The 12,843-nt window shown below is 35.9% G+C and overlaps 1 protein-coding gene across 2 annotated transcripts in view; it reads left to right on the forward strand.

Annotated features, from left to right (window-relative positions):
• Positions 1-12,843, forward strand: part of LOC137037449 (tubulin polymerization-promoting protein) — a 27,797-nt gene continuing 14,954 nt past the window's right edge. Inside the window, exons 1-3 of one of the 2 annotated variants that reach the window (XM_067411458.1) lie at positions 1-167; positions 5,633-5,716; positions 9,378-9,710. In XM_067411458.1, the coding sequence (XP_067267559.1) occupies positions 9,382-9,710 (329 nt within the window). In that variant the 5' untranslated portion in view covers positions 1-167; positions 5,633-5,716; positions 9,378-9,381. Of the gene's footprint in view, positions 168-5,632; positions 5,763-9,377; positions 9,711-12,843 lie in introns of both variants that reach the window. The other variant, XM_067411450.1, reaches the window with a different exon arrangement.

Genomic DNA, 12,843 nt, shown 5'->3' on the forward strand with positions numbered 1-12,843 from the left:
GCGGCGCCTGCTCGTTCTCGAGCGCGCTCTCCAGCGCGGCGCACATTCACGCGCGGATCGCAGCGGGCGTCGCGTCGCGTCTCTCCTCTCATTCCCACGGATGTCTCATGTAAACATGTTCTGCTAGACACTGACAGAAAGAAGAAAGCGACAGAGACCTCATTCAGGTAAGACTGTGTTTCGAGCAGCGCGCTTCTCTCATACCATCCGATTTAAACGCATTTGAAGCGTAATAACTGATCACGAGCGTGTTTATGTTTTCATCGTTTTACCTCAGAAAACAAACCGAGCAGATTTCTTGCTGCGTTTTTGACCGTTGTCACGGAAGTCCATTTGATTTTGGTTTCATTTTTGTTTTGTTGCGCAATTCTGCGCTGGTTTTGTTTTGTGTTTGTCAGTGTTGGTGCATGTCAGGATGCAGTGCTGCAGTTACATGCAAGAGATGCACAATGTTCATGACAATAACAATGATCACGTGTTTCATCATGATGCTCATGGCGAGTTTATATAACGCCTGTGTGATGCTGGAAATGTATAGAGCTGTTACATAAACGACAGGAGTGTATGAGTGCTTTTTACTATTAAAAGTGTAATCACACGAGATGAAGAATGTAATTTTAAATAAATATATATATATATATATATATATATATATATATATATATATATATATATATATGAATGATGATTATGCTCTATCTATCTATCATTCTATCTTTCTGTCTATTCTATCTATCTATCTATCTATATATCTATTGGTCTGTCTATCATTCTATTGATCTATCTATCTATCTATCTATCTATCTATCTATCTATCTATCTATCTATCTATCTATCTATCTATCTATCTATCTATCTATCTATCTATCTATCTATCTATTTAAGTATGTTTGCACATTAATGGGTTAGTTCACCCAAAAATGAAAATTATGTCATTAATGACTCACCCTCATGTTGTTCCAAACCCGTAAGATTCCTTTTATCTTCAGAACACAGTTTAAGATATTTTAGATTTAGTCCGAGAGCTTTCTGTCCCTCCATTGAAAATGAATGTACGGTATACTGTCCATGTCCAGAAAGGTAATAAAAACATCATCAGAGTAGTCCATGTGACATCAGTGGGTTAGTTAGAATTTTTGAAGCATCGAAAATACATTTTGGTCCAAAAATAACAAAAACTACGACTTTATTCAGCATTGTCTTCTCTTCCGGAATCCTTTCCATTGAATTGATTCCATTGAATCCTTTCATCTGTCAGCATTGGTAATGCACTTTTACGTCGCTGTGGTTGTTTTTGGCGATTTGGACATCTGCGACATGCACACTTACGCACCATTCAAAAAAATATAGCAATACCAAAATACAAACAATGTAGAATAGCTTGAATACAGCGTGCGTCTCCCTCAGACTGTAAATGAAGCTCGGGCGCACCGGATAACACGTCAGCAGCGTCACTGCGGAGTCGTGAACCACACTCTGGAGCAGAAGGGGGCGGTAATGCACCAATAGAAGAAGCGAAGTCGTGAACGCGAATTGACAACGGACTCGGAAGAGAAGACAATGCTGAATAAAGTTGTAGTTTTTGTTATTTTTGGACCAAAATGTATTTTCAATGCTTCAAACAACCACGGCGACGTAAAAGTGCATTACCAACGCCGACAGGTGAAAGGATTCAATGGAATCAATTCAATGGAAAGGATTCCGGAAGAGAAGACAATGCTGAATAAAGTCGTAGTTTTCGTTATTCTTGGACTAAAATGTATTTTCGATGCTTCAACAAACTCTAACTGACCCTCTGATGTCACATGGACTACTTTGATGACGTTTTTATTACCTTTCTGGACATGGACACAAACATTTTCAATGGAGGGACAGAAAGCTCTCGGACTAAATCTAAAATATCTTAAACTGTGTTCTGAAGATGAACGGAGTCTTACGGGTTTGGAACGACATGAGGGTGAGTCATTAATGACATCATTTTCATTTTTGGGTGAACTAACCCTATCTGACACAGAGTGAAATTTAACATTCATTTATTTGAGAACTGTTCTGATCAGATGAAGGAAGAATGCTTGAGGTTTTTCATTTCATCTCCCATCACGGATGTTTTGTCCATATGTTCATAGATTAGCTACGCCTGACCAGAGAACGCAGCCATTCGCTGAGTTTGGCCCAGATTTTTCAGTTCTAGGTTATATTGTGAAAAACACTGGCTTTTGACGTCAACTATTAGTCCAACAACTAGAACAGACGTTAGACTTTAGACAAGGCCTAGATTGTACATCTGACATGTCATAGTCTGCATCATGACTGCATTGTTGCAGAGTCAGTGTACATATACATTTTCATGCTGGAGACAAATAGCATTCAGTGTGAGAGAGTGTAGGGACATGTACGATGAGAAAGACTTGTCTGTATAAATGAGGTGCATCACTGGAGCGGCGGGTGATGTAATGAAAGATGAAGTTGACCCGATCAGATTCAGCAGGGTGATCTGAGGGCATCTCTGAACTCAGACATGTGGAGACATGTTCGTCTGCTTTCGTTTTTCTACATTTACATTTACGCATTTGGCAGACGCTTTTATCCAAAGCAACTGTCATTGCATTTGTTGATGCAAGTTGATGCATTACCTTTTTGAGAAGTTTTATATAAACCAGTTTGACAGTGTTAACTACTGAGATGTTCTGATTTACCTGTGCTTACCTGTTTCTCTCTTAATGTTTATGCATTACATCATATCCTGTTTCTGTCCTCAGTCCATTGGTGTCAGTCTTTTTATGTTGTTGACATTTTTTGAATTCCATGTCCATTTTTTTTTGCAGATATAAATAGTGTTTTTGTTTAAAATAGGTCAGTTTATTGCCTGATCTCTCATCTGTGTAATGCATGTCCAGAAGGCGAATGCATGTCATCATGTGCTCCATATTCTCTTGAGGTCTGTGCGCATGCAAAAAAAAAGCATTCCTCCCTCTCTGACGGCTCCATCATACTCTGTTCTTTTCTGAAGTTCACAGAATTTCCTCCAGCATTACATAACAGATGTCTTTCTTGATCGCTGCTTTATGAAAGCATTTAAATTGCACTCCTTTAGATTGCATAGTTGTGTTTACATATATCATATAATAAACATGAACTAAGAGATCTGTTATAATCAGTTCAGTTATTAGCAGTATCAGTTTTATGTAGTTAATAATTGCAGAAATTATATTGACTGGGTGTTCATGAGAGTATTTAAAGGAACACAGTATTTATTTTTATTTTTTTGTAAAATATAAATTGTGAAATATATATATATATATATATATATATATATATATTCACAATTTATATTTTACAAAAAAAATAATAATATATATATATTAATAATTGCATGAAGCACATTTTCTTTGTAGAGTATTTCAATCACTACATTATGAAAAAAATTATAATGTTTTGTTTTAAGTACATACACAATCTCAATTACAATCACACTGCATGAAGCAATATATATATATATATATATATATATATATACACACACACACACACACATATACAGTATAGGCTATATATATGTACACACACTAAAATATTGATGAATGATTTGTTGTCACAACATTTTTTCTTTTGTCAGATCAACTTAAATAATTAATGTGGTTCAGATAACATAATATTTTGAGTTTCTGTTGATTAAACCAATCACCTTCATTGTATTAACTTCATTGTATTAGCAACCAGGTAACTTACTTTTTTAAGTTAAACCAACAATTCTTTTTAACAGTGTATACATACGTGTGTATGTGTATATATATATATATATATTTATGTGTGTGTGTATATACAGACACATTGTGTATTGCTTCATGCAATTTGATTGTAATTATTTATATATTAAAATTGGGATTATTTCACAAATACATCAATAATTTCTTATGATTTAAATACTTTACAAATACAGTTTGATTATTTTCTCTCTTCAGTTGTAGCTTGATAGACACAAAGGCAAAGCATAAGATATTCATAACAAATTTAACAACTAAACTCCCAAGTTCTTCCTCGTCTTGATATTTCTTTCTCTTTCTTTTTTTAGCAAGAAAGATAAGAATGTTATCTTTTATTGTCTCTCTGGCTCGCTAATGCCAGCGATAGTGGCGATGTCACCATTGACGCGGTCGTGTGTATGTAGTACACTAGACTGCACAATGGGCCCACAGAGCTGAAAGACATGATTGATAGTGATTCATAAAGGTTTGTTTCTTTGTTGAAAGAGAAGTAAAACACAACGCTCTTGAATAGGGACATCTTCAAGTGGATTTTGAGGGTCCTCTTGTACATTGACTGTACTTGAGGAGTTCACTTTGGCCCTACAGAGCTCTACTGTGCGACCATAAAGACAGATTCATCTACTGTAGCCCATGTGTCCAGCGTTACGGCTGTGTGACGTAACCTCTCTGTCTGGTCTGGGACTGAAGATACTGCTAGTGCCGGTCCAGACTGTGTTTTATAAAGATTGACTTTAGGGATTTAAAACGAAAAGAAGAGAAAGAGCTGCTTTGGCTTTGTAGAGGTGTCATGACGTTGCACTATGGGAGCTTCTGGGAGGTGAGCATTCAGTGTCTGTGAGAAAATTATTTACTTTGTGTTCATTTTTACAACCCTAACATTGAAATACGGTTTAATCTTGGTACCTGGACAAATGTGTGACTGAGGTGCATGTGTTCTTGAGCAAAATCATGTGTGATTAGTCTTGTGTACATGGACATCAGCACATTGCAGGTTATTCTGACCAAGTACCGCCCACTTAGACAGGAAGAGACCGTCTGACGTGCGAAGCGACCAATCACAGTTGGTTTTGGTTTTTTGTGCAATTGTGGTTTTGAGTCTTTTGCTTTGAACTCAAGTGTTTAAGATGTTTCTGGACTGATTCATTCATTTACTTTATTACTACATGATTCAAATGCAAACCAAACCAAGTGGTAACGAAAGTAAAAGTCCCATTAATTTTTTACACAGGCTTGAGGCTTAAGGCTAAAAGTGTTTTTGATGCAAATGTTATGAATAATCTCATCTTTTGCTTTGTGTTTGATTTGAATCACATATAAGAAATTAAATAAGGTCATTTTTATTGTATTTTAACTTAGCAATAAATCTTGCTCTTTGAAAGTTTTAAATGAGAACTAACCAGCATGAGTGAGTAATGGTAAGCATGCAGAAGGGTTTGTGTTTAATCCTGGACGGTTACATCATGAAGGAAACACTTATTCTCATCTTTGTAATGCTTGACCTGAAATAAACTGTGCACTAGAAAAACTACTGTGATCTAGTGGTGATTAAAGTACAATAACTTGATACTGTAGATGTTTTCTATCACATTAATGGTATATATATCATAATATAGTTATTTTTGTTGGAAACCATATTATATAATCATGAGGAAATGCCTATTTTTTTTGTATTCCAGAGAATTATCAAAATTTACTCTTTTTATTTATAACTTGATGGACTCTATCCAAAGGATCAGATTATTCAAAAACAGCTTCATATTAGTTCAAAACCATCAAACTAGTATTATTATTGGTATTTTTCTTTGCTCTTTGCTTTGAATCAGTTAATTCTCCTGTTCACTACAAAACAACTACTGTCATTTCAGCTGCATCAAGAAGCACGAGGAGCGACTCAAACTGAGCAACACTGACGTGGAATCAGAGCGCTGGAGGGGCAGCAGAGGGCAAAGGTCAGACTAGAGATGCTAAGCTATGTCAGACTTCTACACACTAAAAGTATGTATTTCACTGGTGATATGGAAATCCATGCTCTTGAGTATATCTAAAATAGTGCGCCAGAAATGAGTGCAAACATAACTTGAACCGACCACAAAGGATGCTGAGTTGGAATTATAGGAAATTCAATCAATCAATCTATCAATCTATCTTTAAAATATAATTATATTTAATAATTCTATTTCCCATTATGCTTAAAGTTTATATTAATGCTGTCAATCGATTAAAAAAAAAACTAATTAATCACACATTTTTTTCTGTAATATTACTTGTGATTAAAATCATTGGAAGTTTTTAATATTTTTATATTGTAATAATTTTACAGTCACTGTCCAAATTAATGTAGAAATAACTTAAAAGACAGTGTATTTTAAAGGTGCCCTAGAACCTAAAATTGAATTTATCTTGGCATAGTTGAATAACAAGAGTTCAGTACATGGAAATGACATACACTGAGTTTCAAACTCCATTGTTTCCTCCTTCTTATATAAATCTCATTTGTTTAAAAGACCTCAGAAGAACAGGCGAATCTCAACATAACACCGACTGTTACAGTCGGGATCATTAATATGCACGCCCCTGATATTTGCATATACCAGCTCATGTTCAAGGCATTAGACAAGGGCAAGACGTCTGGATCTGTGCACAGCTGAATCATCAGACTAGGTAAGCAAACAAGAACAATTGGCAGATGGCAGATGTAGCAATAATAACTGACATGATCCATGATATCATGATATTTTTAGTGATATTTGTAAATTGTTTTTCTAAATGTTTCGTTAGCATGTTGCTAATGTACTGTTAAATGTGCTTAAAGTTACCATTGTTTCTTATTGTATTCACAGAGACAAGAGCCGTCGCTATTTTCATTATTAAACACTTGCAGTTTGTATAATTAATAAACACAACTTCATTCTTTATAAATCTCTCCAACAGTGTGTAATGTTAGCTTTAGCCACGGAGCACTATCAAACTCATTCAGAATCAAATGTAAACATCCAAATAAATACTATACTCACATGATCGGAAGCATGCATGCAGCATGCATGATGAACATTTTGTAAAGATCCATTTGAGGGTTATATTAGCTGTGTGAACTTTGTTTATGCACTGTTTTATAGTCGAGAGCTCCGTGGGCGGGGAGTGTGAGGATTTAAAGGGGCCGCAGCCTGAATTAAAATTAATTAAAAAAATTCTATGGGGTATTTTGAGCAGAAACTTCACAGACCTTAGACTTATATTACATCTTGTGAAAAAACATTCTAGGGCACCTTTAAATATTTGTTTAATTGCATATTTTTATGAATGAAAGCCGGTTTCACTGATACTTATACTGGTACTGATGTCTCTATGAAAATGATTTTTTAAAAACAGTATAACTGAAAGCTATCAATTTCAACATTTATTAGGCTTTAAAAAATAACTTTTAATTTAAGTGAACTTAAAACAGTCTTCACATAAACCCATTATGATAATAAATGTCATAATTACCTGTGGCCTTCATACAGATATTGATTAAAGTTATCAAACACTTTACAGTCTTCACTGCATAAATTATAGATTAAATATAGATTAATCCTTATAAAAGCTACATTTTCTCTGTTACTTTTGTTCTTTGAATAATATTAATGACAGACATCACAGCAACTGGTTTATTAGGCTGCTGTCACTTTAAGAGCTGCCGCTGCCGAACATGATGCAGATTTGATGCACATCTCATTTTCTCACAGTTTAAGACATTATTTAACTCATTTAAGACTGCTCTTATAAGGATACTTGACAAAACAGGCATTTTGTCATTGTTTGTTCAAAAGAGAAAGAGAACTCAATACTGGCATTCATCTTTCTGTGCACACGAATTGTGTGTATGTCACACAGAAATACACACAATTCTGTGTTCTTGCTTGCTTACCTAATCTGTTGATTCAGCTGTGCACAGATCCAGACGTCCTGCCCTTGTGTAATGCCTTGAACATGAGCTGGTATATGCAAATATTGGAGGCGTGCATATTAATGATCCCGACTGTTACGTAACAGTCGGTGTTATGTTGAGATTCGCCTGTTCTTCAGAGGTCTTTTAAACAAATGAGATTTATATAAGAAGGAGGAAACAATGGAGTTTGAGACTCACTGTATGTCATTTCCATGTACTGAACTCTGGTTATTCAACTATGCCGAGGTAAATTCAATTTTAGGTTCTAGGGCACCTTTAAAATATACTGTCTTTTAAGGTATTTCTATATTAATTTGGACAGTGACTGTAAAATTATTACAATATAAAAATATTAAAAACTTATGACAAAACAATTGTGTTAAATATTTTTAAAGGTACAATATGTAAAATTTTTGCAGTAAAATATCCAAAAACCACTAGGCTAGTGTTATATATTTTGTCCAGCTGATTACAAACAGTATCTCTAATGTTTTCAACTACCTGTAAATCATGAGAAAATTCCCATTCTAAACAGTGACACGGGGCAGTGCAGTCGCCTGTCAATGACGCAGTTACCTTTGTTACCGCCTTTACTGACGTAGAAACCACATGACAACAGTGCCGTGGACAAATGCGGAAGTAGAGTCTAGCGTCCAGCAAACCACTAACTTGCTTCAAGCAGTTCCTTATTTACTTCTTGCACGTTTTATGGTGGATTGTGTTACTTATTTATGGAACATAATTACTGTTTACCATCTGCCGCTGGTTCTGTCGACAAGGACAGCTCCCGTAAACTCATGACCGGAAAAGCGGAAGTGGTGCCGGCGACTGTGTCATAATAAAAGTCCCGCTGCTCGTGAGGCGTGTGTTGATCAATCGCTCCAGCTCCTCGTTCAGCTTCCGCAACACTCGGTCCTGCTCTGCTTCATACTACAGTAACGTTAATAATCGCATCGAGTTCTTCCAGACTCCAATCCCTATTCTTTTGCACCGTCCGTTGAGATGGAGACCACATGTCCCAAGTTTCCGCTCTAAAACTTGGCGTCATCAAACTACGCCTTTGTTTTGAATAGGCTTCTAGCGACCTCTAGCGGAAAAAAATATCACAAATTGTACCTTTAACTCGATTAAACTGAAAAAATTAATCGCATGCGTAAACGTGCTAATTTTGACAGCACTAGTTTATATATTATATATATATTATAAATTATGTGAATTTGAATAAATTTAATCTAATATGTAAATAAGTTAAATGCAAATAAACAAAAATTAAAATAAATAAATAAAAAACAAATAACCAATAAAAAAAATACAAATTCCTATAAGTGGCTTTTCAGACATTGATTATTAATATCATCTAATGTTTCTGAAATCTCAGCTGAAGATTACACAAGATGGCCTTAACTGATTTTGACTGCGTAATGCTGAACTGTTTGTGGTACCAGCTAGCTCAACTGGTTATTGATGCAGCTTGACCAGCGTAACCATGATCAGCATGAAAGTTGTCAAAACACGAACAGTATGATATGGATATATAGACATAAGACGTATTCAGACACATATTCATGTCTGAATGTCTTTATAACCTTAGATACAATGAAGATGCACAAACACATGTTTTAAATTGCAATAATATTACCAGTAATAATTAATTAACTATTAACATTCATGTTCTTTACCAGCAACATGGAGGAGTTTAAAGTTCAGACCGCCAAACATCCCGTACCGAACAGTTCGCCCATGAGGCCGCACAGCGAGCACTCGAAAGAGAACGCGGCCAAACGCCTGTCCTCCGCATCAAACGGCACGAGCGATGGAGGAGCGGGCTGCAAAACGCCCGTGGAGATCACTGCGTTGGAGGAGGCATTTCGCCGATTCGCCATTCACGGAGACACGCGAGCCACCGGGAAAGAAATGAACGGCAAGAACTGGTCCAAACTGTGTAAAGACTGCGGCGTCATCGATGGCAAGAGCATCACCCTAACAGACGTGGATATAGTCTTCTCTAAAGTCAAGTATGCCATCATCTGCACCACTTTTAAACATTTAGGAGTAGAGTTATGGAAGTAAAAGTCCCATTAATTTTCTACATAGAGAAACAGATCTTTAATGCTAAAGGCCAGTTCACTCCAAGGACATTAATAATGATAAATATATAGTTATAAAAATTGTTCTAAATGTAAAAGAATAGCAGAGTCCACATTACAGCTAGTTCTTATAATAAACAAAATGAGAATGGTGTGGATGCTAATCTTTATAGTTATTATTCTTGGTGTGAATGGGCCTTAAAAGTGTTCTTGATGACTTGATACTCTCAATAAGATGAACATACAAATCTGAACATAATTAGTAATGATTAAATATACATAATTTCCATCTGCCTTCTTGGATCACGCACTTTGAGTTAGTTGCATAGTTTCTATGAAGCATACATGCGGTGCTTTCTTAGTCCAAAACGTTGTTCCTCAAATGCTCAAGCATGCTGTCTAGGACGCTCACAAGGGAAACGACTTGTACACAACTGGATTTTCTCGCAGACATCTGGTATAGTGTATTGCAACAGCAAAAACACTGTACTAGAATAGTATTTCATGCTTGGATGTTAAAAAAAACCCCTTTTTTTCACATATTTGACATTTTTGCAGCTCCTCTTTTTCCAGTCTGTCAGTAACGCTCTGTTTAGTTCCTGTCTCTATGAAGCCCCTCCTTCTGTAAAGCACAATGCGCTCTGATTGGTTGGATGGACCAGTGTGTTGTGATTGGTCAACTGCTTTGTGTGGGTTTGGGAAATGTTCTGCCCCTTACCATAACCACGAGTTTCAACACACTACTAACGCAACTCAACCAGGCCTCGTCACATTTATTTTGCATATGCCTTGGATGGGAATTATTTAAAGGGGTCATGACATGACTTGATCTTTTGACATTTAAAAGGTCTTTGTACCATTAAATCATCCTGAAAGTTTTATATCTTAAATTGTCCTCCTCATTATAAACAAAGCAGTTATTTAATCAAGCCCCCAAAAAAGGGCTCGTTCTGATATTTGGTGATCTGTGACGTCACACGGGCAAATATATTTGCATATCACTGCCTCCAGATCAAGACATCGACTAATAGCTATACATCATCACACTATAGGCGTTCAGTCACTGACATTTGCCTACAGTGGATGTGAGCGTTGCGCTGTATCAATAGCAAATAAAAAAACGCTGTCTACACTGGATACAGTATACAGATGCGTGTTCAGTTTCTGACATACTCCACACGCTAGTGTCTGTCGACAACAGGACAAATGGAAGAGTGAAAGAACATTTGCTTTGACACTTCAAGTTTAAACAGCTCGTTTGAGTCTCTGTACCAAGAATCTCAGTGTCAGAAACAAGTGGATGGTTTATTTTAATGGCGTCCCAGATCACTTTGAAGGATTATACTGTATGTTTGTTCAGAGCATTTTGTTGTGTAAGCGAGGCACAGTATAATTGTGAGTTCGTAAAGAAACCTTTGCTGAAAGATGAAGCTCCGACTGTACTGGATCTGACCCTGCATCACAAACCATAAGTAAATGAGTTCATAATGCTCTGTAAATGATGTTTTTTCCATGTTTCCATGCAAAAAAATGTATTAACATTATAATTGAACCTATTACAAGGGACATATTAAAAGGAACATATTAAAATTATTTTAAAAATCCATGTCATTACCTCTTTAAATGAGGAATATTATGATATGTTCGTTCGTTCCCAGAAGAAAACTGAAGACTACAATAGAGGCGTTTCAGGGAGTTCAGAAACAGTGACACTGATATAGAGAATAACTCCCACTGGAGTGACTCAAACAGCAAAATGTTTTTTTTCATGCTCAAACAGCAAAATGACACACTAATGAAAGCTGAAAATATATTTTTAAAAAAGCACAAGTGTCAAAGTGTCAAAATATCGGATCAGTGCAATAGGCTTTAATGTGTAGGAGTGTAACTGTAATATTTTCTGTAACAGTAACATATTTGCTCTTTAATCAGTGCATGCATTTTTTTTTTCATGCATATTTCTGAATATGCAGATAAGAGGAGTCGTGCTCCTCCCCCACAGCCACAGGCCATGATGGCTCATGCTGAATAACCCTGATGACTGCAGGACCGAAAGAGTCATCGCTGCTTCAAAAGGGACAGATTTTTAATGATGTGCCCTTAATATAGAGCACCGTAGACACACTGATGCATTCATTTTAAGATGTTTAGAAAACACTGCTTGTTTGTTCGAGGAGGAGAATGAATTTATCAAAATCTTTGTACTATTTATGCATAGGAGAAATTCTCTGCCTTTTATCAAGAGATTTGTTTCACCCCAACTAAGAGAGAATAAAGATTATTCTGCTAGATAGCATCAGAAAAACGTGGCTGTGGAGAAAGAGCAGAAACAAGAGGCAGAAAGAACGAATGTGTGCGTTGACATTTAAATGAAAAGTGCAACCAAAAATGAAAATTCTGTTATCATTTACTCACTTACTCGTTCCTATGGAAGCTTGTTTCCGCCATGAAATAAAAAAAAGTTAAAATGCGACTTTTTATCTCACAATTCTGACGTTTTTTCTCAGAATTGCGAGAATATAAAGTCAGTATTGCGAGATATAAAGTCACAATTGTGAGCTATAAAGTCACAATTGCGAGTTATAAAGTCACAATTGCGAGTTATAAAGTCAGAATTGCGAGTTATAAAGTCACAATTGCGAGTTATGAAGTTACAATTGCGAGTTATAAAGTCAGAATTGCGAGATATAAAGTCACAATTGCGAGTTATAAAGTCACAATTGCGAGTTATAAAGTCACAATTGCGAGTTATAAAGTCACAATTGCGAGTTATGAAGTCAGAATTGCGAGATATAAAGTCAGAATTGCGAGATATAAAGTCAGAATTGCGAGATATAAAGTCAGATTTGCGAGTTATAAAGTCAGAATTGCGAGATATAAAGTCAGATTTGCGAGATATAAAGTCAGATTTGCGAGATATAAAGTCAGAATTGCGAGATATAAAGTCAGAATTGCGAGATATAAAGTCAGAATTGCGAGATATAAAGTCAGAATTGCGAGATATAAAGTCAGATTTGCGAGTTATAAAGTCAGATTTGCGAGTTATAAAGTCAGAATTGCG

Source organism: Chanodichthys erythropterus, chromosome 2 (genome assembly GCF_024489055.1).
Source record: "Chanodichthys erythropterus isolate Z2021 chromosome 2, ASM2448905v1, whole genome shotgun sequence".
NCBI lineage: Eukaryota > Metazoa > Chordata > Actinopteri > Cypriniformes > Xenocyprididae > Chanodichthys > Chanodichthys erythropterus.